General features: G+C 38.5%; 1 protein-coding gene and 1 long non-coding RNA gene across 3 annotated transcripts in view; one reads left to right on the top strand and one right to left on the bottom strand.

Moving 5' to 3' along the window:
* EVA1A (eva-1 homolog A, regulator of programmed cell death) overlaps nt 1-27,582 on the bottom strand; it is a 160,653-nt gene that overhangs the window by 11,426 nt on the left and 121,645 nt on the right. For both annotated transcript variants that reach the window (XM_072407442.1, XM_072407443.1), the window contains one exon: nt 1,968-2,129. In XM_072407442.1, the coding sequence (XP_072263543.1) occupies nt 1,968-2,129 (162 nt within the window). The remainder of the gene's footprint in view (nt 1-1,967; nt 2,130-27,582) is intronic.
* Nucleotides 16,740-20,539, top strand: LOC140329980 (uncharacterized). Its single transcript, XR_011920541.1, has 3 exons — nt 16,740-16,862; nt 17,458-17,581; nt 20,351-20,539. It is a non-coding gene; the product is annotated as an uncharacterized lncRNA (long non-coding RNA).

The raw sequence follows: 27,582 nt of genomic DNA, 5'->3' as shown, positions 1-27,582 counted from the left end.
AGACAGACCTATTAATCATTTCCTCTTGTTTGTGCTTATTAAATTTAGGCAAAATACCATTTCCGACTGTGACCTAGTAAGTCGGGAAAAAGGAACATTGGTATTTTAGGTTATGCATTTCATTTACCAATTACCCTATAGACTGCTCTTTTGTTAGTTCTGTGGTTAGTTTGCTTCTGCCCTGTTCATAATACCCAGCAATTACAGAGAGGGCAATGCCAGGATATAAGGGGGAGGTGGAAAATTCTGTATTTATCTTACATCAACAGATTATGCGATACTTAAAAACTTGAAGCACTATAACAAGTACCTCTATTAACATATTAGTGTCCCCACTTGTCACACAATCACATATAAACTAGGAACAATGTAACGAGAAGCTAATGTATAAAACAACCTATATTGGATGAACAGAACCTCTGATCCCACCTAAAACACAAGAACTGTGGAATGTTGTAAAGGTTTCCTATTGCTTTTAGGAAACAGAGAGTATTTTTTTGAAAAGACCACATTTTTTTCAAAGGATTTTGCCTTCCTCTGATCAACTCAAAGGAAAGGTTTTGAAGATCATAGTTTTCTGTTATACGAAGGAGTGATTGAATAGCTTCTACATGAAAGTCTGTTGTTAAAATAAAAAAAAATAATGCTTGTTTTAACCCTTCTGACTGCCATGACAAGTACCACATATCATCGACTGGCTAAAATACCTTTTGATAATCATCATGTAATCATATATGTCCAAGAAAAAAGCGTAAAAGTAAAAATTGCATACCAAACCTCAAGTACCAATATTTTGTGATTCCATTTCATGCAGAAACTGCGGCTCCATACCACAAAGGTACTAGGTGTGTCTACCCACATTAGGATGCAAATCAACATTGCTAATTAACTGTCATAAAAATATGTGTTAATAAATGATGTGAACACACCCTTAAAGGAACGTGCACACAATTGCTCTTAAGCAAACGTTTAATGTAATTTTAAAAAGACCAAAAAGTTTACACTGGACATGAAGTGATGGGGAGATCACCCTTAGAGGGGCACAGACCACCATGGAAATGTGATGAAGGTTCCCCATTCTATCATGTACATTGGAAAAGCTAGAGTTGGACTAGGATTTGGAAGAAACCTCCAAGCCAATAGATATCTGCTCAGATGTTCAACAAAAAAAATGGTGTGAATGTAGGATGACTGCATTGGAATTTGTATCCCGTCTTAGAACCACTGCTCTCACCGTCCAGAACTATGGCTTGACTATCAACTACCTGGATTTAATAGACAGGCCGTCTTGGTGCACAGATTCAACAAGTGCAAGTCAGCTGTTTATCAGGAGCCATGCATGCATGCAATTTGACCAACAGAGCATGCTTGTTCCATTCTTTTGAACTCAAGAATAAATCAAACAAGCTTTTAAAAAGCTACCAATGTGCCCACGCGGTGCTTTGGGTTAGTGCTGTCATGTGCCTGGAAGAACTTTTACTCTGATAATTATAAATTGGATCAACTGTGTGTACAGTGGGAAATATGGCTGCACTATTTCACATCTTCCTTCCCATACGCTTTAATTTATAACTACATTTTACCATTTCTGCCATGGACTTTGGGAAGCCCAAGGTTGGCCTAAACCTTTAGCTCCCCTATCTTTCCTTCCTTTTTCCTTTTCATTCCATCCTTTACTATCTTGTTGATTCGTGGTTTATTTTCTCCTTCTAGAGAACATACCATTCTGCTTAATTTTATATGCAGAACAGTAACGTTGTCCACCTCTTACCACCAAAACCTACCTACATGGGCCAGTCTTTATCCTCCCTTTATACATCCTCACCATACAGTCTATGGGTGGCACTAAAATTGTGGATTCTTTCTCCTGTAATTGTTATTATTACTCAATATACTCAAAAAAATAAATTCAATCATAAGTTAAACAAGCAGTAAACATTTGTTTCCTTTGCATGTTGGTGGTGTACCTGGTGAAACTTGTTCTGTTATGAAGGCAGGGTCTGGGAAGAAGGCCCCATCCCCAATCACATTGCGATCGTAAAGTCCTGGCCGCTCTGGGAAGTGAGTTTGCCGCACTCTGTAGTAATTTGTTGACTTTGGCTGAGTTTTATACAGCAGTTTCTTTGGGACTAAAAGGAAACAGAGAAAAAAAAATCATTAAAAGCAATTTAAGTATCTAGTCAATAAAGTCCTAATCTTACGAACCATTAATCTGAAACTATGTTTATTTCTGTTACATTAGATTAAATTCCAGTTGTGAGACACCAAGAGTGCAGCATCTATCCAGCCATTCATAATTTATGTATACACTACTCACATACCAGCTACAGATAATACCGGTCACATATTTTATGTTACGGCTATAATTCAAGCTTCCTAATTTCAGTTCTCTAGTACAATCATTGATTATGTTTTGTTACATTGCCATATGCGTGCCTTTTTTTGTAAGTGATCTGTTCTTTCAAAAAAAAAAAAAATCAAGTTGTGCCCTGATGACTCACTCAGAGCTGAACTCCAGGCAAACTTCTAAATACACGATTGAATTTAAGTGAACCTTAAAGCAAAGCACTATGTTTTTTTATTTTAGATAAAGCAGGGAAGGGATAGGCTGTCTGTTAAGTTGTTTTTGCCATTTGTGTCCTGGTTCCTGCATTTGTCCTAGTGACCAACAATTTGGTGAAATTCAAACATTCTGTGTTGTCATCAGAGCAATAGATGAGGAAAATTCCTCAAATGGGGACAAGGACAGTTTTAGACTAAATAAAACCCAGGGCAAATATGAATTAGGGAACTCCTGCTATTCTGTAAATTTAAACCCTGGAGAAAGTGAGAGCCCTGGGTAATATTCCAGTTTGCCCTACCCTAAAACTAATCCTAAATGGATTGTTCCAGGAACAAATGTGCAGCATGAAAATTTTGTTTACTTTGAAAATAAAATCTCTCTTGCAAGGTGCAAACAACAAACACATAATTAACCCATTAGTGCATTTTCCTGTTTCTGTTTATTATCAAACTAAAATAAAAACTTGCTGGGTATATATTTTAGATATGTAAGAGCTCCCAAAGGATTTGTACATGTTTTCTTCAATTTCTGAGTATTGCTCAGCCCAGTCAGACAGCATTGCCGGGTTGGTGTTCCAACCTTTTCCTAATGCAGTTACAAAATGCAGATAGGTCACGGTCACCCCTAGTTAGAGAAGAAGTCTATAATATAGAGCAGTTTGTCACAGCCAGGGTTTCATGGTACCCCAAGATTCCCCCAGAAAGAATTCCTTTAGCAATGAGAAATTTCTGCTCTTACATCACTACCCATAGACACGAACAACCTTCTTAGTAATCTGTGAAGGTGGTGGTGGGGTACTCTAACCACTGACCACCAGAGTAAAGGGATGCTAAAACCCAATGGTAAAATTGTATTTTTTATCTATCCTTTTGTCAGCAGGACCGGAATGAAGGCTAAAACTTTTTAATGCAGCCCAGAAAATCAGCAAAAACCTGCAAAGATTTTTTAATTTTTATCCGCAATATTCAAAAGTTTTTGGAGTATCATGCACTATACTTCAAAGTACTTTAAATATGCCAAATAGTAATAAACACACAACAATTAATAAAGAAAGAAAATTAGAAATGTCTTTTCTTAGCAAGCTATTAAACGTCATTTATTTTTTTTTAAGTCAGATTTCCTTTCACAGTCTGTGTGGTTCTTGACCCTTTTTTCTCCTTGGAAACGTTTGCCGCACCAGTTTATGGGGATGCCAAACAATGCTCTCTTTGTGTTCAGACTAAATAAACTCTCATTTAGTGATTACACAACCAGTTCCAAAATGCAATTTGCTTGGACTCTGCAGAGCATTGTGGTGTTTGGAGAGGGCACAATCCACAGTGACGCTTTATAGAAACACTCATGATTATACAATTACTTAAAATGTCTGAATGCAAAAAAAAAAAAAAAAAGGTATTTTATTTTACATTTGATACAGAGATACAGAACAAAGGATAATGATAATGACAACTGTTTTTTAACCTCACATTTACAGAAGATGAATCACCTAACCACAAGTGTAGTAATTTTGTTCCAGTTCAATACACATCCTATTGTATTTCTAGAAACAACGTGTATTACTGCTATGACTTTATAGCAGGTTATTCTCTGAATGGGTAGTTATGGCATAGATTAGACTAAGTGCCTCAGATCCATGCCAGTGTAATGCGTCACTCCAACAGGTTTGAATTTGATTAGATTCTGCAAGGAAAAGACATTTTGAGGTCTGTTTGTAAAGCAGTGAATCTTGCATTGACCAAACATTCTCTAGTGAAGAATCTTCCAGGTTTTTATTGGCATTGATTATCCACCAGTGAATGATGAATGTCAGATTCATTGCTTTATAATTAGTCTCTTTGAGAAATGCAGACCCTAGTCAATGCAGCAGGTTAGTCTGTTATCAGATCATAGATGGACTTTATACTATCATGTTTTCTAAAGGAAAACTGCATTGCACTGATAAGACAATACCCTTCAGCCATTGCTAGAATTTGAGAGGAAGTACATGATTGATTGTTTTCATACCTTAGTATTTTTTTTGCAAAAATACGAGATCAGTATTTTTCTTAGTCTCAATTAAAAAAACGTTTAAAAGTTGGTGAGGTCTGCTGAAGCCTGTCTGGAAATTCAGTTAAAAGATCATTGATATCTGGTAAACTGACCTGAGAGTCACAAACTGGTTATTACTCAAGGAATCTCTGCCAAACTCTGGAGGAATCCTGGTTGAGAAAAACTTCCATAGGCACATTGATAAACCAGGTTGATTGGAAATGCATACCAATGTTCCACCAGTACCACCATGTGGACCATGAAGACTAAATAAGTAAAAAGTCATGGGCAAAACTTTTTCCACAACTAGTCCTTTAAAAAAACTTTTAACAATAACAAATACAATAATATAAAGGAGAGAGGAAAGGTTTAGGCAAGTTCTATATGAGGGATTGGCTCTCCGCTTGAAGGCATGTTTAAAGCTATGGGCCATTCAGCAATTTTAGATATGATGCTCCACTAAAGGTTTACAAGCAACTTGTGTGGTCTTTGTAGCTTTCATACCACCACAGAAAACAAAACCCTGCACCCCTGATTCTTCCCTTCACATGTGATAAACTCCCTATGATGGCATGATTATACCAGTTCCATACCGCAGACCACCTACAGAGCTGCTTGTTAGATATGGTATAAAAACCACCCAAATGTCTCACAGAGCTAGCGAGAGTCTCATTAGGCTGTGGTAGCAGAAACAAGGCGCTGACAAACTGCTCCACAACAGGCAATGTACACAAATTTCTGTTTCTACATGAGAAGAGGTCCATGCTACAGCATATAAAAATAGTATATTCCGGCTTGTAAACATTTCTAGCTTGTAAGAAATGAACCCTCAAAGTCACATATGTTGAACATTACAAACATTTAGAGTAAGCCAGCTTCTGCGTACAATAATTACAGCATACAGAGTACATTTTTTCATTAGCATAATAATGAGTAGCCCGATGGTTACTTTGGAATGTATTTAGAAGCAGCTAATTCTGCTTAACATGCCTCTGTCTTGTTCTATGGTTGGTTTTTAAGGAAAGGACCACTTTTTGTGCTTTAAAGGTTCCATACTTGTTCAAAATGTGATTTTTTTTTATACAGATAGCCTAACCTGCCCCAACTTTTGGGGAGACATAGCCATACTGTACCCAGCTTAACTAGGACTAGGAACTAATTAACATGATTGTTGAACATGTGATCATCATATTACCTATGACATCATTACATGAGATTTATTAGTAAGAAAACCTTCCTATTCTCCAGCCATCATATTATTACTTTTTCTGTGCACATGCTGTGCTTATACCATCCAAAGCTTAAATATCTGAAAGAATATTGGCTAAATGACCAACTTTGGTCCCCTCTTTTTTGATGATCAGGCTGTTTAAAGTCCAGTCATGGGTTGACTGTAAAATGAGGCTTTTCTGTATAAAGGTATACAAATTCTAATTGCTGGAGGTTGAAGATATCATTGAGCATTGATGATGTACAAAATACCATCCAACATTCAGACAGATTTCGGCTTACAAAAGACTATCACTGACGATCAACATAAGCACTTTGCCTTTCAATCAGTATGTAAGAAACTTAAAATAAGACGTAGAATGAAGAGAATAAAATAGCTGGCCTTAATCACAACAGTAGAAGCCTTACCATGTCTAAAGACTTGCTCTTGCTTTGTGGGACCTCCTTGTAAAAACTAAATTCAATCTACCAACGAGGATCATAAATGATTGTACCTGGTGAAAATTTAGTACTAATACAGTGATGCCAGAATGAATCTTAAAGATCCATCATGCTGGATCGCTAAAATTCAAACCACTTTCGACTGCTGTTATCTACTATAGGGAGGACAGAGCAAGACCATGTGTAAAGAGCGTGTTCATTCCTACTGTCCATGGAAACAATTACTAATGTATATATATATTACTTGATAACACATAACAAGAACAGCCATTTTATCAGAAGTCTTGCTTCAAGATTCTCCTCTGTCCTCTCAGTTCCCCCATACAATAATACATCACTGTCAGTGGTGGAGAACAATTACCACATTTGAAAAAATCCTTAGATCTTACTTATGCTCATTTTACTTGGGCAGCAATTGATATCAGGATGTTCTTCATTGCTTTGTCTGCCTATCACGTTAGACAAATAAGCAATGCAAACCGAGTGACTGGCTTTGTAGTTGGAGCATAAGGTCTGCTAATTTGCAACCTTTGCCCCTTGATCCTATTAAGAAACTTCAGACATTTGAATTGGATGCTAATGATGCCATGTGTTGGCACATATGGTTTTGCATGTTAGGGATATTTACATTGCATATTTAAAAAAAAAGTGGAAAGCACTCCAAAGCATGGAAAAACTTTGATTAGATTAGTTTTGGTACTATTAGAAAGTTTTCAGTAAACTATTTTTGGATAAAAAAATGGTTTCCACAATTTGCTGTCTTGATGAAGATGACTCCCTAAACAAATTGTAAAGGTGAATCTTCTAAATGTTCACATAAACATCAGTTTAATAATCCTGCCAGGGGTTTTCACTTCTTCTTACTTAATAAACATGGTTTTGGCTATGAACACAGCTCTCGTTTTTCAATGAAAAGCAGAATCTGACTGGGGCCATGGACAATATACACCTGGGTTGGTAGTGAAATCCATCCAATGGAGAAGCAGGCAGCAGAGAAAGTTGAAATGTAAATGTGGAAAATGTGAGAATTAAGAAACGGGGAAAGGTTCTATCTTTTTCCACTTAATAGTGGATGTGGCTAGCTGTGCTTATCCCTTGTATTTATACAAGTGTTTGCCTATAGTTCAGCATTAAGTATTGTTAAAAAGCAGTATCGGATCACAAAAAAATGAAGCTGTAAAGAAATTGTTGAATTTTAAGAATTAAAGCATTCATTTATCAGTTCAGTTTGGAGAGAATGTGCTGTGTCATCCCTTTGCTAAGTACAATGACACAATTGTCTGAAGCCTCCGGCAACTGAACCATCCCTTAAGATTGACTCACAAATTCCAAGAGTTTCCGCAATGCTTTGTCCTTCACAATGACCTTATGCTCCTTGAGTGACCCCATGACAGATGGATCTTATGGATATCCCCAGTCACACTGTTCCTTCCCAAAAACTTAGTTTTGAAGGAATGTCCTCAATGACCCTTGGAGCAGGAAATAGACTGACCCCTAAGGAGAGAATAGGATCTACAGATATAGTAACAGAGGAAAGATACAGTGCTGTTTCAATGTAGCAGAAACACCTCTGGGAACCACATACTTCTAGAAGTCAGTGAAAACTCTTGCAAAAAAATTTGGTCAGCACTAATATGTTTTTTGTAGTAGATGTGAAGAACTCTTAGCGAAATAATGACCAAAGGTGCGAAATAATGACCCATTGTTGCAAAATATGGTCAACTTGGTAGCATTATATAAGATTTCTGGACCATGCTTAATCAGGAAAAAGCTAGAATTTTCATGTGAAACAATGAAGTATGGATGTACTATATGCACGCACCAGCAAAAGGAGGCAGAAGTGATGTCAGAAGAACATTATTATGAATATCTATAAATAAACAGATGGCGTCATTGCCATGTCAATTGTCATTTTGTAAGCCTGACATAAAGCCAATACTAGAAGAGTCAGAAGGACATCAGTAGTACTGAGATGTAAGAATAAGAATATCAAATGATGGAAAGAGGTGAACAGGAGAACCATTTAAGAAAGGTCAAGCTTTATACTACATTTATGCTGCAATTTAATGGGCATAGAAGTCATCAATTGCAGCCCTTACACCTCTATATTTTAAAACATAGCCCTTGTGTGACAACCAACCATAATGGTGGCAATACAATTCAGGCATGAAAAAGTAATGAGGAGGTGTTCTTAGCAAGATAGGGTAAAGTGATTTCAGCATTTGACATAAGATAAGGTCCAGTATAGCGGAAACTTCTGTAACCTCAATCAATTGAAAGCCTTTAATCCACCCTAAATTTCACAGTCCCCATTGTCACCAAATGGCCACGTTTCACAAACGTCTCTTAAAACTCTCAGTTTGGCTCTTCTATAGTGCTCAGTAATTATGGAAGTTACTGGCACTTGGTAGTGGGAAATTTAACATTTCTGTATGTGCCATTTCTCCATATTTTACTCCTCTAAATATATTTTGCAAAGCTCTGCAACACTTTGTGAGATTATATTTTTACTTGCTCCAACTGCCATATGATCCATGGCAGCAATAAAAAGACAAGTATTTCCAGACAGAAAAAAAAGATTGTTTTTCCACTGTGGTTTTCAGAAGGTAATTAGGAGGAGGGAATCTGAGATTTAGAGGCTGTATTCTGTACCAGATTTGCACTGGTTAAGGAATGAACAGTAACATAGTGGGGGTAAACCTATTTATTCTTGGTGCAGCATCTGGAACAAAAATACTGCATTAAACTTCTGACATTCACCAAAACATTACCCGTTGGAGAATATGGAGATTCTAACAAGTCAATATGTTTTAATGATTGATTTTCCAGGAGAAAATGTGTCAGTGAATGTCAGATTTACTACTTTATAAATGGACCCTTTTGTATTACTGTATATACTCGAGTATAAGTTGATCCGAGTATAAGCCGAGGTACCTATTTTTACCTTGGAAAACAGGAAAAATTGATTGACTCGAGTATAGGCTGAGGCTGGGAAATGCTGCAGCTACTGGCAAGTTTCACTTCTACAAGTAAGGTTCACTTCTTTATTTTTTTAAGTTAAGTTATTTGGCTTCCCCCAAAAAATTGACCTTAGACTAGGTTAATGACATATGACTATGGTAGGGACATTAGATTGTGAGCTCCTTTGAGGGACAGTTAGTGACATGACTATCGACTTTGTACAGCTTTACAGTTTTATTTTTAAACCTACTTTACTTCTTTTTTCCTGGCCCTCTGTTACTTCTTTTGCATCTAGTCCTGTGTCCTACGTGTAAGCACCCGGGAACACGTGGGACACATGACTCCTATAAGCGAGGGACTCTCTCGAATCCCGCGCTGATGGCTCTGTCCCCTACCAGGAATGCCCGTGAAGGGAAATCCCTCTCCTCCACAATGCATACGAAGGCGAGGGAGTGTCCCCTTACCCCGGCGGTGGAAGTGTTAACACCGGCCGCGGTAAATAGGGAAGGGAGCCACAACAAAGGAAGCTCAGAAACCGCATGTGGCTCCAGAGCCGCGATTGCCAATCCCTGCCGGCCTTGATTAGGCTGGATCAGCAGGAGCAGGAATCAGCTGGCAGAGGGTGCTTTTCTGGAGAGACCCATGTACCTGACTGGAGTGGAAGCTGAGGGTGACTTTTTCAGCACATTTTGGGTGCTGAAAATGTCAGCTTATACTCGGGTATATACGGTAAGTGTTACCTAATTTACCAGGAAAGAATTTAAAATCCTAGAGGGCAGTGACTATAAAAAGGAGTGTATACCTATTAAACTGAGTGTGATTGGTCAGATAAATGAGAACCAATCACCAATGAGTTGAATCAATATGAAAACCAGAAACATATACTAGAATTTGCTAATTTACCTGTCAGCAAACATTGAAATGCTTAGGTAAATTTTGCTTAAACAAGCAAACTCTACTTTTTTTTTATTTAGAAGTTAATTTGGGGGAAGGGGTATTAGTAGCCTGTGTCTCATTTTACCTTTTTTTGTCTCCTGCATCCTCTATGGAAAGTAACAGACATTCTGCACACCCCACTCCTAGACAGTTGTCAGAGAAAGAATTGACATGACTTATCCTCACTTCCTGTTTTCGTGACAACTTTAAATATTGAATTTACCCTTACTGGTGGCATTAGTACTTAGGACAGTTAGGGAGGGAGACAACAATAAATGTTTGACAGTGGTTCTAACACATCACCAGGCTATGAACATCTTAAAAAATGTTGATTTTCATTTATACTTTACAATTCACCCATATCCTAATTTCAAGTTTACCATTTGCACCAATGTTTTTAGGCAATATGCTGCCAATTGTATTGTGATCATTGAACGGCCCAATACATTTATGAGTACTGAACTACTATAGACACATGAGAAATGTGCTAATGAGAGCATTAGTGGTCCCCTGGGATGTGATTAAACTTTAAATGAGGCAATTCTGAGCTAATTCTAAAACAGGATATATATACAAATGCCAAACTGTATTTACCAAAAAAAAAATGGCATTCTTCTTCAAACCTCAGCTGGGGACGTCACAAAGGAAACAGACACCTCACTTTATGGAAGACCTATTAAATGGTCCTGGGATTTCATAAGTGAAAGCTTGCGATAGATTTTCCTCCTGCTCGCTTGTTAATGCACATTACTGCTGACTCAATGGCTTGCTTTAAAAGAGCCAACACAAGCTGCTGGCTTTGGAGCACTGCCACTGTCAGTTTGATGTCCACATCGTGTTGGCAATGCTTTGCCTATTGTGAGGGGTTTGCGGGGCACAGGAGGATAAAATGGATTATCACAATAAAACTGTCAACTGTTCTGAGCGCAAATACCCACACAACTCAAACTACGTAAATCCGATTGGAAAACAAATTAGGAGTGTAGCAGGGGGATAAAACAATTAATTTTTCACATATGCACAGAGCCGGGAGTCAGTTTACGAGGGACAACAGCAAGCTGTTGTATGACATATGAAGTTGTGTATGGGAATTATGAGTAGAGGGGCACAGATTAATTTAGGCGAGATTGTGGTTTTCCTTACTGCTTTACCAGTGATTGTGAAGGTACCTTCCATAGCTATGTATTTTATATATGCTATATATATATATATATATATATATATATATAAATAGCTATAGAAAAGTATTTCCACCATAATTCTTTATTCTTTTGCCTTGTCTTGCATGCTTCCATGTGCTTATTCATGTATAAAGTGAAGACAAACTCTACTGGTACAAAAGATGGCACACATCCATTCTGTCCCTCTAATGAAGCAACTGGACGGATGTTAATTATCTATGGGGTGTATTTGGGTTGTGCTAGAAAACTAGAACACCTAGAGGAAACTCATATCTAAGCAGAAAAATCCTTCTTTTTTAATTACTGGTAATATGATCAAGAGCTGCAGAATCAATCTTTCTTAGCAAGACATAGGGCCCATTTAAAGTAGTGAACATGCAAAGTATGAGCAGTTAACCATTCTACTGCAGCACAAGAAACACAGTAAGGTATATTGCTGGTGCAATTTATCATGAATGGCACCCCAGTGTTCCTAGGCAGCGTACTGCAACACAGAAGCAATGCAGATCATCACACTGCACAGGTATGAGCCATGTCATAAAAAATGGTGCATGTCTGGTTTTATAAGTGTTGGGGTAAGCCCATTCCAAATTAAAGGGTAGTTCAATACAACACAGATATATGCATGCATATACTGGTATGAATGGGCCCTAAATATTGCCAAATGTAGTAGATTATAGGAGAGATCAATGTAGAAGAGGGATCTCCATAATTGGAAGACAGGACTGCAGGATCATTAATTATTTTTTAATGAAAATTGCAAATTTGGAAAGAATAAAATCAATTAAAAGGCGATATCAAATTAGTGACACTGTTTAAAGCTTATATAGAAGTGATCGTGCTAAGATCTACTTTAATGAAATATTCATCTTTTCGTCCACTCCAGTAGAATAATGTAATAGTTTGGCCTTTCCTGTATTTTTCTTTCCTGAATGTGTACAGTCGCTGTAGAGGGAACCTGTAGGAGATGGAAGTCCCCTACTGTCTTGATATCACATAATCAGCCATTGCTGAGTTTCTGAGCCCGGAGCATGTGGTCTTATTTGCATGAATAAGCACAGAGCATTATGTAAGTAATCACTCAGAAGAGAACAAGAATTCCTCCAAACCAAAAACCTTTCCAGTCGCACACGGTGTTCCACAGTCTGGGAGATACAAATAGCACAAGATGTGTTTTCCTTAAAGCTGAATTTTAGGAAAACAGCTACAATTACAAATAAATTATATACATTAGACCCTTTTATACCTGGTAAAGAATTTGTATTTCTATATGGTTGAGATTTACACAGCTACGTCCCTTAGCACTTTCTTTTCTAGTAGGCAAAGGGGACATGATCTTTCTCTGCTGTAATTTTCACTTACAAGTCCTCTACCCACCCCATCCTGTGACTGGACAGGAAAGGAGAGGTAGCACAGTATAAAACGTATTTTTTGTTCACACGTCTCTGTTTACCTTGACCGCACACTGGTCTTTTCTGGGCATCTGTAAGTGCCACACCTTCTGCATTGCTGCTACCTTAACTCCCAAGCCCTAGCCCACACACCAAGCTTGTTACTGAACCAAGACCTGATATCAATAGTACTTTGTAGAATGAAGGATTTTTATTAGTGGCCACATACCTCCTAATATTATCATTTAAGTGGAACTAAAGTTCCACTTTACACATACAGCATCAGGCAGGTCCTTATTCCAGAAAGGGAGAGGCGATGTCCTATCTGCAATAAATATCCAGGTTCCAGTTGGCCCAGGAAACATTTGATTATCTCATGGAGTCAGGAAGGATTTTTTTCCCCTGTTGGAGCAAATTGTACAAGGGTTTTTTTGGCCTTCCTCTGGATCAGCTATGTCCATGGGGTTTTATATCTGGAATGTGTTTATTTTCCTAGTGGTTGAACTTGATGGACTTTTTCTGTATGGACTAACTGTCAAAAATCCTTACCTGCCTGATCCCCACCCATCTGCCAAAATACGTTGAGCTGCGCATGTGCGTTTCAGCATTGGTTGCCAGGGATACCTGGCACATGCCAGCTTCCCCTGCAGGTGCCGGGACTGACCAATTGAGATCGCCAAAGATCGGAATGTCGAAGACAAGAAGGGGGAAGATGGTGGTGCCTAGGATGGAATAGGGACAGGTGAGCACATCCAGGGTTTAGTTCTGCTTTTATTTGACTAATCAATACAACTAAACAGATCTAATCACAAATAAAATGCCTAAAAGCACCACCCAACCCAAAACAAAAGTGCTAGTTTTAGCGATTTGTGCAAAAATTCACCATTAATTACAATTTGAGATTGTAAGGAAGGGAATTTTTTTTTGTATGTCAAGTCATTTGATCATACAGTAGATGAAAAACCATCCTTTTCTTCTCATTCAAATAGATCAAAAATGGAATCATGTATACTGGCCAATAGCCAATGTTGATTACAGTTGTTGACATTCAGTGAAGGAATTATCAGTGGTTGGGAGGAGGACTCAGCTTAGCTGCAGAAGAGTTCTGTCAGCGGTTCTTGCTGCAAAGTAATGCACAATCCTGTCCTCTCCCACGGCCTATTTTCCTGATGGGAAACTACCTTCCATCACAGTTTTGATGGATTTCAGTCACAGACTATATCTTTTTTAGTTCATTGTTGTTTATTAATAGCTTTTCTGATTGTTTGTCACTGTTTTATGTTAACCACACTGTACTTTTTTAATGAAACATCATCCATTGGTATCCAAACTGGCCACAATAAATCATTGCCTGATTACAATTTAAGAAAATTATTTACTTATGTATGGGCTGTGTTCTTTTAGAGTTTTTATAGACCAGAGCACCTGGCGGTTGAATTTAGTCTGTACTGACTTTTGTGGGTGATTGATAGGACAAACACTAAAAATGGGAATCTACACCAGTAATTATTTATGGTTAATGGCGGTCAGTGCAGCAGACAGGGTTAGAGAGATGAAATGACACTTGGGCCAGATGATTCTCGTCCTATTATCGCTTCAGGGCTAGTATCTGACTAGAATCTGACGTGTGTATAGAGCTCTTCCGATGTCGCTCTTGGATCTGTCCTGACGGAATCCGTGGTGATTATTGTCCTGGCAGGTCCATGAAGGACAAACGCCTGCAATACAAGTGAAGGGGAGGAGCACAGCGGGGTGCCACTTACTTGTTTCCCCCCTTCCTTCTCCATAGAGCGGAATGGTGCTGTATGTACAGCTCTCATTCATGCATCTTTCAGTCGTTTGTCATTGGAAAGGACTGTGAAAGATCCTTTCCAACAACAAAAGTCTTATGTGCGTACTCAGCCTTAGCCTGATACATGATTTTGTATAAGTTCCCACTCTCACATTTTAGTTGCTAGGAAAAATTTAACTACAATCAATGAAAGGTCTGTGTCTCGGAAATTCCAAGTGATCTTGTATCAAAATCACTGAGCAACTGCATTTTTGGTTGCCCATGTTATCTAATGGAGTTGCTGATGACAATGGAAAAGATCATTGATTTTTAGTTGCATAGACAAACATTGTGGCCAGCTGAAACTTTATCACCAAAAAAAGGCAAATATACTCGTACCTGCTAGGGATCTCTGCTACGGGACCCATTTACAATAAGGAGTGGATATGGCTATCTTCTATCAGCTATACACATTTGTGTTTGGAAGACTTTCAGAAAATGACATCTTTAGAAGTGTTTATCTCCAAGTACCCCATGTTCATTGGTTCATCATACATTACCAATGGACATAGTAACGTAGTATATAGGGGTAAACAGGAGAAACCACAAGAGTACAGCAGGGGACCAAAAGATAATATAATGCCTAATATTGGATTTGTAACAGATGTAAAACATATAAAACTCTTTTGACTTTACTGTCTTCCATACTTATATTACAATAAAAAATAGGCATTGAGGTACAAAACACAGGAGTATCAAGCCCTGCAGAAAAAAAGAAACATTTCAATGTCATTTTCTGGGGGAGGAAATAAGCTGTTAGACATAAGACGAGATGACAGACTGGAATTTGTAATCTGACACGATGTGCTGCGACAAAGAGAAGAATGAACAAAAGCTTCGGAAATGTTGACCTTACGGTGATGGCAAAACCTACAAAACAGGGGTTTTGACTACCTGTGCTGATGTCCGTCTACAGGTAAAGGGTCACTCCTCTCACAACCAATGTTCAGTTCTTTTTTTAATTAACAATGCCAATGGCATCATTTATGTTGGAATGTTTTCCATTTTTCTATTGGGATCATGTATTGATCTTATGTAATTTATGAGTAAAACATTTGGATAAAAAATTATTTATCTAGGATTGAAGATGGCTTTGAAAATCTGCCAGTTATTTCAAACATCGCTACTAACAGTTTTCCAGCTCACATCAGCTGACTTTGCTGAAAATTTACTTTGATGACAAAAATACCAATAATGTAGTAAAGTGAATTTTCAGTGAAGTCAAGCTAAGTAAAATTTTCCAATCCTCCCTCTCATTTTCCAATGAAAAAGCCCCTTGAATATTGTAGTATATTGTTTTTGTTTTATTTTTTATACCAACTTTCAGGGTCCATGTAGTAGACAAAGCCATTTATTATCCAAAAGTATTCTGAATGTGAATTAAAAGGAATTTATGAAAAAATACAAATCTGGTGTCTGCTAATCAAGGCTGTATCTAGACTCTGTGCCACCCCTAGCCATTCTGGGATTATTATACATTATGATAGGGTGAGAGGAAATATATATGATGGGAAATCTATCCAGTGACTGGGTGCTTTATAGATGGAACCCCAAGTCTTTAAGTGAATTACAGCTCAGCAATCAGATTATACTACCCGGTTGCTGTAGTTAAATACACTCTATAGAACAATCTTTCTGAACCAGAGTGTCATGAATTAGCACTCTTTAGAAGTAGCTAGGGGTCCTATAGCATTGAGCAATTTCTGACTCTCAGAGTTACCACTGACACCAATGATCTGTTTAGTTATCTGTAGGAGGGGCACCGGGCACTGTAAGAAGCATTACTTCCACTGACCACAAATATAAAAAGCATTATACCCATAGACCACAAATATAATGAGTATCTTTACCACTGACCACAAAAGTAATCGGTCATTTTTTGGTCAAGTAAATGGGAAATATTGCATGTTAACAATGTATTTTATCCTTTAAGCCAGCAGTTAACGATTTAGGCTATTTTTATGTGCTTGATGTTTATAGACCTCACTAGCTCAGACGCAAAGCTTTGACTTATATATAGTTTAGTTCAAACTCCAAAACAATCCGCAGAATCAAAGCAAGAATATCTGATATTCTTTCTCCTCAGCTATACAATTGTAATCTAGGAGTTTTATGAACGTTTGAAGAAAATGCAATTGGTCTAAAAGTATTTTAGTTTCCTTTAACACAGACACTATACATTATACAAGAAAGTTTGGCCCAGCTAATAAAAAAAGACCAACAGAAGATGGCAGTGGTAATAATGGAGCAATTAGATGGACAGGGACGCTACACATTCTGGAGCAGTACATTTTTACTAGGTAAGTTGGAAAATATACATATATAAAAATTGGATAATGTACATAATATTCTTGTATATTATAGACAAGAGCTCCTGGGGTGCCAGAATAATTTAGCCCACCTTTAAGCTGTATTTTCCAATAGCAGTCCAGAGATTTTAATATGTCACTGTTCAGTATTCTTCTCAAGCTGTAATTATCACTCTGAGTAATAGGTGAGGTGGGGTATTCACACTTTAGGAGAGGCTTTTTACACATTGTACAGTTTATGGTGTGAATTAGTATGTGTGAATGAGATCTCTTTGTAGTGCCTTAGTAATTATCATCCTACACCCACCAAGCACAAACACTTTAGACATCATTATAACATTTGCTTTTACCAATTAAGCATGGGTGAATGACACTAATGATGGGAAGAGGGTGTAAACCCTGAATGGCCATTTAAATTTTAGTGCTGCAATTAGTTCATGCTCATTATGTAAACACTTTTAGGCAAAAAACCAAAGAAGAACTCTAGTCAACACACAAAATCAATCTTCAAATGTGCCTTATTCTACTCAAATCAACTTCATCAGTGACTTATATTACATTTCATTTCATTTTTTTTCACAAAAAGGAAACGTGAAGTGCCCAGGTATATCCTCCCCACTGTACTGCAGGACACCATTATATTTTGGCTAAGCTTTCAGTGTCACCTGACTGTCTATTGGATAATAAATCATCTGAATGAATTTTGGCAGGTAAGCAATTTGGATTTAACAAAATTTAAACAGTGTGTTTGTACTATATAGTGGAACTTCAAGCGAAGTACAACAGCATGCCAATCAGTGAATTATTCATTCTGTCTGGTTGCTGTCATTTGGCATTTTGGATAGTATAAATAACATATTCATGTTTAATAACATACTAGGAAGACTGAGTATATCAAGAGGCCAATTTACGCAGCTGGTAATCCTCCTTATGTGTAGTAACAATTACAAACATGACATAATTGCATTAGTGAATGGAGCCAGGTTTTCTTTGCTGTGTAGTGACTCTTATCTCCTCCAACAGTAGAAGAATGCTGATGGAGCCAGTGTTGTTGTTATAATTCCCTAGAGCTGGCTGCTCCCAGGCCCCAATGCAAACGGCAAATGTCAACAAATCCACACACAGGACTGTGACCAGTGCATATTGCTGACTGGCGGCCTGCACGTGTGTGATTACATTGTGGCCTCCAAACAGCTGTATCCCTGCACAGATACAACAGTATACAAAGCAATAGTACACAAAACTACAGGCGCATTTATATAGAAATAAAACATTTTAATTTATTTAGTATGTGATTGTAAGAGCACATGTATTAGTGGTGAGCTGCAAAAAAATTCAACTAGAATCCATTAACTTGAATGGGCTGTCTAACGCCTTAATACAAGAAAATGCATGTGCTATGATATATTAAGGCCAATAAATGGGCCTTTAAAAAGGATTTTTAACATCAGTTACTGTAATTTCCCCAAAATGATGTTCTTATATTGAGCTTTTACACAGTAGCTGCAATTAGGTTTATGGTCGGGGGTGCTCTGTACTTTCTGCATGCTAATGGCTAGTAGAAGGAAAAAAATGAAAGGTCACAGTAGGCATTTGTTTTTTTTTTTGTTTTTTTAAAGTTTTGTATAGAGTAGGAAAGCAATCAAATCCATTAATTTTAATAGTCTATGTCTTATTTAGTAGATTACCCTTAAAATGTAGCCAGAGGTTGAAAATAGCCAAGTGTAGGTGGAGCAGAGATGGGACACCAGCTCTGGAGTCAACCATACATGTTGCCGAAAAGGCTGGAGAAACAACAGGAAGTCAACCATTCTGCAGGGAAAACTAAAAGGACTGCTATTCAAGTCCTAATAAGAACAATATTCAGGAAAAACTGTGGTGCCTGTGCTATCATCTGAATACTGTTCTTATTAGAACTTGAATAGGCAGATCTTACCATCCCCAGCTGGGAATCTGTAACCACCCCATCCAATGCACCCACCTTCCATTTCTTTCCTTTCTATCACACTCCAGTTTTCCCTCCTTTCTCCTCGAGAGCTCTTTAACCTTTGGTTTTCCATATCACTATATATTTTAGCCAACCTACCTCCCAATTTTTGATAACCTGTAACACCTTTACAGGGATTCCATATCAATACCACCATCACGCATCCAGACCTATGCAGTATTGACTCCATTCTAAAATTTTCTTCAGGATTTCTTTCCCCCATCATTGGTTATTGACTGTATTGCTTGTTTCTATGTTGTAAAGTTATGTCTATGTGGTGCCTGGAATTAAGCTTTAAGTCAGGAAAGGCCATTACAGGGAAATAGAGACTACAAAAGAAAAGGATTAAAATGCAGCTTTAACCCAGCTAACACGGGTATTTTTAACTTTAAAACAAATAATATTTTTTTTTATATTTAGCATGTTGATTTCAGCTTTATTGTTCTATTATAAGAATACTTCTATAAGAGAGGTAAATGGATTAGGATCCAGGAAAAAAACTCATGATACCATTTCAAAAAAAAGGAAAGCAATCTGGCATTGATCCCGAACTCTCTGCTCCTGGACACCGCTGTACAGGCCGACCTCATCTTCACTAGTGACATCAAGAAATCAAATTTCATTATTGGTTTATCTCAGCTTATTCTTAGCTGCAGCTTAAACAGATTAGAGTCCACATGGAGTAATACTGATCAAAATGAACTATCTGATAATACAGGGAAATGGAATTAAGATGGGGCAATGTTAAAGATAATTTGGCCCACTAATTAAATTAAGGACCACTGATATGACCAAAGTATGGGATGTGGTAGCCATCTTGTATACTAGAATAATGGTTAGGAAGTAACTAGAATCTGTACACCTGTTTTTAAAACTAGTCTCTGATTTGTACAAGTATTGTACAAGTACAAGTATTTCAATAACTTTCCTTTACATTGGGTGTTGATGGTCCATGCCACACAAAATACAGAATATATTCTCATCCTCTTTACTGATTATTTTCTAGTATCTGCTGTCTTGCCCTTTCCTACTAGTGCCCTGACACATGTTTCTCCATGAAGAACCACATGCATTACTGGCATTGGTTGATGGGGTTTTTGGGCTGCCATTTATTCTTAATGACATCCAAAAAGTACCTTGCCAAAACAATGCAACGTATGCACACCAGTGCAGTGTTTTTATAGCACAGCATGCATGGTTTTTAAGTGCACTGAGCAGCCCATTTTAAAACTGGGTTTCCCAAACAGAACGTCCATTCAAGCAAATGGCAAGGTGCTACAAAAAAACGCAAAACACACCCATAGTAGGAACAGGCCCTTAGCTTTTCTCTTTGTCTATTAGGAAATAGCTAAATCAGAGCTTTTTACCAGCCAAAGATTTTTAGTTCTGGCAAATCCATTATTGAGCCTAATACAACCCTGCCACACAGCTAAACCCTGTCTGGCCAGACATGATATTTGAATATTCTCTTTCTGGTTTCTCTCTTCTTCAGATAAGTAACACCTACAGGATTTACCTGCCTCCAGCCTGTGAGTGGACAGTGACAAGAGAAGCAGCAAATTTATGATTTCATCTCTTCCACAGCTATCAGCATGCTGCTGGTTATCACGTGGCCAATGTAGTACAAATGATTGATTGATATTCTCTCAGCATGTACTGCAGTACGGGGACTGTTGGAAGGTAGTAGCCAATATTTTAAGTTTTATACAGGGTGTCCATCTTCTTCTAGGTAGGTTCATCCTGCATGGGGGCGATGGGATCCATGACATATCACATACACTTCTTTAGGGCACCTGGGAGCTGGCTGCCAAGCTTCAGGATCCTGCAGGATGGCACCCAAGGACAAGGACACTGCAGGACAGCACCCAAAATCATAGGACTGTCCAGCATGGTTTATGATACTGGGACATTATGTCTCTTTGCTTCTACATTCTCTCTTCACATGTGCAATGTGAATCCAGTTTCCTTTCAATGGGCACAGTGGTTTTGTACAAAACAACCTCAGTAACTTGAAAGATCAAAGAGAACAACAAGGCAGCCAAATTAAAGAAGCAGTGTTTACCAACCACCATGTTTCTTCATTGTAATTACCTGTTACCAGGAGCAATAATTACAGGTTCTTCCAAGGTAGACGATGCTTGTCCTGATTACTCAGGGGAGCTGCTCATTGTGGGTTACAATAATTGGTCGTGATAGATAATCAGGGCATAACATTTAGACTTAAATATAGAGGTCAATCTTCATGCAGCATGCAAGCCCCGGGCTCATCAGACACTGGTTCGTTGCCCAATTCCCAGACATCTCGTGCTTCCATGTGCCTTGGGATGTCCACGCTCAACCACACATTTACTAATGTCAGGAAGAAAGCCAGCAAATTGGAATAGAAACAGACTGGTTACTGACATAAAAACCTTTTCTGCTCTTTGATGTGCGGTCATGTCATTGTACAAGGATGTCATACAGAAATGTAACCTAAATTTTCTACAAAGCGTTCTTTCAACTTCTGAACGATTTCACGGGAAAACATCCTAGGTAATTTATGCTGGTCTGCTATTCTTAGTTGTCCGTTGCTCTTTTCAGAAAATTGATATTCAGGTAACTATCTATAAAATATAAGTATAGCCTCTGTTTAAAATACTTTGCACCTCCAGATGCCTGTATTTGGTCTATGATGAACCCCATAAAAGATCAGCACAGTTATCAGTGACCACCTCTCCCCACCATAGTTGACCCTACTAATTAATTCTACGGCACAGGAGTTGGGACTGAATAAAGCCAGTACCCACAAAGATGTTTGCAATTAACATACCACAGTGCTCTGCTTTAGTGACTCTGGGGTTAAAAAAAAAGCAGGAGGCAATTGGAGTTGAAAATTATAGTGTGGCTGCTTCTTGCATGTTTGGTCCACAGGAACATTTTCAGCAAACCTGGCATCAGATATTTCTTTCAAGTTAAATGCATGCTGGGTAAAGTATAATTGTAATACAAAATAAATAATTATTATATCTTGCAGAGATTAAAGTACCCCATATGTCAAAGCTTTTATCTGCTTTCCACTACAGAATGACATAGTTGCCTTTATTGAGGTATCTTTCAGTGACAGCATTTACTGCCTGGACTGAGGTTTGAGCTCAGATATGACACTATCATGTAAATCCTGTTGCCTTCGCAGTGATGGGTTGTGGGCAGGGGACAGATCTGTCATGGCTGCAGCTACAATGCTACAGTCTGATCATTGTTTGACTGAAATGTTTCTTTAGCTGGGATCATCTCTGTCTTTTCATAGTCACTTGCCTGCAGCCCATGGATTGCTTTTAATATTACAAAAAATAATTTTTTTCAAAAGTGATACAATTGCTTTGTTCTAAAGCTGCATACACACCTGCAATTTTTCTCGTTGGAAAGGATCTTTCACGATCCTTTCCAACGAGAAAAGACTGCACGATGCATGAACGATGCTGTACATACAGCACCGTTCATGCTCTATGGAGAGGGGAGGGGGAGAGCGACGGAGCGGCACCCTGCTGCGCGCTCTCCCCTTCCCTTTCATTAGGATCGGTCGTCGTCCATCGTCCATGGATCCGCCAGGACGGTCGTCGGACGATGGACGACGACCGACTGTACACACGGCAGATTTTCGCCCGATAATTGGCCGATACCGATTATCGGGCGAGAAAAATTTGCCGTGTGTACGCAGCTTAAGACTTTGTAGGCTTGTAAAGATATGGTCTATACACATTCTAGATCACCTATTCTCAACCAGGGTTCCTCTAGAGCAGTGGTCCCCAACCTTTCGGAGCTCACAGACCACTAAATGCAAGGACCCTGACCCGCGCATCCGTAGGGAGCCATGTGTCACTCAAAGGGGAAGAAATTCCCCCCAAAGTGACGTCAGGATGCCAGAACCTGCCCACCGTCCTGAGCCTGTGATGGGTATTGGGGACTGGTGCGCCCCCCCCAAGCGGGGTCCTTCTCCTGATATAGAGGTTGCTATGGGTTACTTAAGTTGCAGCTGACTGACCCTCTATTTGATGGTGACAACAAAATCCAGGATCCCAGGCCACTGGGCAAAACTAGCAATATGACAAAAATCCTCTTTCAGGCTATCAGTAGGAGTTGTATTCTGACCAGAGTGGGAGTTCTTCCCTTGACCATCAATGATTCCATTTTAAAACGGGTTTGTTGACACCGAAAATTATTTCAAAGGTTCCTCTAGGGCAAAAAGTTTAAGAAAGGCTGCCCTATCTTTTGTTGTCCAAAGCAATCATTGTATGAAAATCTAAGGTGTTCAAGTGTCCCCAATACATATAATAGAAGAGGTTGTTAGTGATTTGTGAAACTGGATTACAAATAACTTCCAGCTAATGACGATATTGGTATGCAATGCACTGCGTTGTCTCATATTTATTCCCAGAACAGTCTAGGTGGTAGAGAGCTCAGAAACCTGTACATAATCCCCAAACTGTCAACTGAAACAACCTTACATGATCATTTCAGGTGAAAGTAATTGAAAATGTGCAGTACTAAAAGTAAGTTTAAGGTAGCATCTCAATATATTATAGGCTTGCTTCAAAACTATGCCATCTTGTGTCTTGATTCTTGATTTTAGGAAGATCCATTTCCAGTGATATGTTGGGTAAGCTCTTCCATAGGGTTCACAGCAAAACATCAACTTAATGTATCTCTAATCAGAACATGTTTATTTGTAGAGATCCATGATGGAGGCGAGAAAAGTTGACAATAGAAGCAGCAAAAACAGATCAGTATTGATTAATTCTTATAGGTTAATAATAGCAATAAGTGAACCACTGTCTCACAGGTTCCTAAAAGTGGAGGTAAGCCCCACATTTTGTATATCAGCGCTGTATAAAGTGTGAATATTATACTAAGAACCCCAGTGGAAATCTTCCTATTCTAAAGAATATGGAGAGAGAGACAAGGCTGCAAAATTGAAATGACATGAGTGGCTTGCAGTGTGTCAGGCTGCGTGTTGGATATGTGTTGTGTGAGAAACTTTATACGGCTTGCTCCTGCATGTTCCGTCACGCACTGCTGCCACAAATGTGAATGGGAACAAATTTCTATGTGTTTTTCTATAAATGAACTTAGGGCTAGTCTAAATCTCCAAATCCCAAGACACGGGAAGCAATGGCAGTTTTTGCTTACATTGGGCTTGTGTTATGCAGATAGCTGGTGAATGTAATTTTTTAAAAGGTAAGGGCAGTAATGATTACAGTATAAAGGGCTAAGTCCACCCAAAAGCATTCATTGAATTCAGGGTAGACTTTGTTTTGTTGTGCAGAAGCCTAAAATGCAGACATATTTGCAACATTGATCCCACCCACATATTGCAGTGCATTAAGCACTAAGCATTAAGTGCATTTTGCAGGTCTGTCCAATTCAGAGTTGTGGCGCATTGGGAGCAAATTCAACATGTAATTCATGTTAATTGCCACTATGAAGTACAATATTAAAACTACGTTATAGTGGAGTTATGTCATTCCTGCCTGGCCAATCAAGATTAGCAAAGGCCTTGAAACCAGAAACAAAAAGGTCAGCACTGCCAAGGGAGCAAGGGGAGATTAGTTTAGTTCTGTTTTTAAACTATGTACAAACTTTAGATAACTGTCACCCAAGACAAACAATATATATGTGTAGAGCAGTCACCGGACATCTACACTGCTGAACGGGGACAACTGCTGTCATACCCTATAGATGAGGATGTACCAGAATGCTCCACGCTCATCCTTCCCCATAGAACTGAGCAGTGGTGTGTTAACTACAATCTACACGTGTTAGATTTTTGTCTTCGGAAAGGATTTTTCCCGATCCTTTCGCCTGAAATAATAATGAAGGATACATGAGCGAGCTCTGTACATACAGCTGTGTTCTGTTCTATAGAGAAGGAAGGGAGGAGAACGAGTGAGCGGCACCGGCTGCACTCTCCTGCTTTACTTGTATTGCAGTCGTTCGTCCTTTATGGATCCGCCTGGACTGATCCATGAACGACTGTGGACAAATGATGTACAAACGACAGATTCTCGTCTAAGGCAATAATGGGACAGGAATCATCTGAGATGTGTACATAGCCTTATAGTCAGAAATTTTAGATCTGTATGCAGCTTAGCTGTTACCTATAACATATAATATCACTTTGAGCAGCAACAGGACCTCTTTAAACCTTTATTTTAACAGGAGAAGAGCCAGACTTGTTTCCTATCAGAGGAAGCTTTCCTTATCACTGTCAATGAACTGACAATTGTAGTACTGTGAGGTTCAAAGACTGCAGCAGATAAGATTAAGAGCTGTGCTGGTGGATGTGTTCTGGCCATATAGGAAGGAAGAGGCTTCCATGAGCAGGGCAAAACTTCCCAACTATTCCTGATGTAACCTGATAGGGAGAGGTGTGCTGGGGGGAGGAAGGAGGAAACACGAGGGCCCCTGACAGGCAGATTGGAGCAATCAAACCACAGCCTAATTTAGAGCAGAAAACCCCCTTCTCAGGTTTACAAATCTGGGTTTACATTACATAAGATGGCTGCATGGACCATATGTCGGAGGTTTTCTAACATGTCTTCTAACATATGGATTCACTGTAAACATTACACCAGAGGGGATTGAAGAAAATACTTAACATTTTCTCCCTGAAAACTGAAATCATAATTGAAACTGTGGTTAATTTAAATTCAGTATATTGGATAGTTTAAAGCAAGGAAAGGGCCCCCATAGCTCACAGGTGGCCCTTTCTTGGACCTCAAGGCGTATTCACATAGATCATTCCCATGCTGGCAATAGTTTGTTACTGATCTGCCAAACTTCAGTAATACATTATCCTGTGCAGTGCCTCTGTCAGTGCCAATACCAGCTATGTGCCATCCCGTTGCTGTTTCCCTGCTAGTGATTGGTTTAAGCAACATTTCACTGGCAGGGAAAATAATGATTAGGGAAAATGAATTTCAGTGACAACAAACTTGCTTATTTGACATGACCCTTTTTTAGACTCTAGTATCACAGTTGCCCCTCATTTATGTCTATTAGATCTTATTAATAAGTGTGTTGTTACACGTAGTTGTACATTTGCAATTTAGCTTTGTCACCAGAAATCCAGAGCAATCAGGCACGTAAGACACATTATTGCAAAAAGGGCATTGCCTGTCCCTTTATGCAGTAATGACCTGCCTGATCAAGTATTTGGAAAAGTATGTAGTTCTACTTTAATATTTATCTAACCAAAAAACAAAAATGTGATATCTTGCAGCTTTCCAGTTCTTAGATGGGGTGGCTGCATTGGTCATCCTTTTAAAACCACACATGCTCTCCATGGGCGACAACACTTACTCATTGTGCTTTATTCACATAGGAGAAGCATTGTCACTCCAGGACAAAAACTATACCTGTCCCCTTATGGATGTTTAAATTATTTTCTGATACCCTAGACCCCCATTAACATATTTTATGTTTAATAACAGATAGAAAATGCAATCAGAAAAGAAACGGTCAAATAAAAAAAAAAATGAAACAGTGAACACACTTAGCTTAGCAAATGAAGTGAAATTCTGAAGTCCAATTATGAGCAATCATAAATGTTAAATTTTGTTACCCCACCCGTGATTGGGAAATCTTCGCAAAGATGATAATGCAGAATGATAATCCACTCTTGTGTCTCACCCAGCTGTACACACACACACACACACACACACACTGACCCTAATTTATGAAAGCTCTCCAGGGCTGGAGAGAATACACTTTCATCAGTGAAGCTGGGTGATCCAGCAAACCTGGAATGGATCGGGTCCAGGATTCAAAACGTTTGCTAGCAAATAGCAAATGATTTTTAAAAATCCATTCCATGTTTTCTGGATCACCCAGCTTCACTTCTGAAAGTGTATTCTCTCCAGCCTTGGGGAGCTTTCATAAATCAGGGCCAAGTGTATATACCTATATATATATATATATATATGCACACACACATTTATATATAAATATAATATTAAACACACTAAAATGAGCTACACTAAGAGAAAATCACTCTGAATATCCATACACAATAATTCTCTGTCCAGAGAGATGCCAGTACAGTGAATGCAATGCATTAAAAATGATATCTGGAGAAAAAACAAACATTAAAATGACACAAACAAACATCTCTACTCTAAAAAGTAGCTCAAATGTAATATAAATTCATAACTGAGCAGGAAAGCGTTCTAAACAGATTGCAGAACTCCAAGAAAATCTCTATAAGTTTCTGAACGTATTAAGCTACAAATACACGTGGCGTGGAACAAAAAGTAATTCATATTCCTGCTTGTCTTGAAAGGCCAGCCCATTAAGGCAAACAAATGAAAGACAGGAGATAATTCTACAGAGCAGAGGGAGGCACACTCCTTCATTAGGAGGAAACGTCACTGAAAATTTACTACAGCAGATCTCGAATGGGATAAAGTTAACAACATTCATTTTAACTTTGGAAGATTGCAGGTAAATTATACAATTACACAAAAGGACCTTCTGGTCACAGGAATCCTGATGCTAGACACTTGATCTGCTGATGTAGTTGCACACATTGTAACTGCATTTTCACTATTTATTTAAAATTGTTTAAATCGTTTACGCATTTTAATGCAGGGTACACGTATGATAGTTGGGTCACAGTAAGAAGCTGTTTGCTTTCAGACTGTCTCTAAATATTTCCTGCCACATTATAATTATTATTCCAGTGGATTG

The sequence above is a fragment of the Pyxicephalus adspersus genome, chromosome 4 (genome assembly GCF_032062135.1).
Source record: "Pyxicephalus adspersus chromosome 4, UCB_Pads_2.0, whole genome shotgun sequence".
Classification (NCBI taxonomy): domain Eukaryota; kingdom Metazoa; phylum Chordata; class Amphibia; order Anura; family Pyxicephalidae; genus Pyxicephalus; species Pyxicephalus adspersus.
This window is presented reverse-complemented; position numbering and strand designations above follow the sequence as displayed.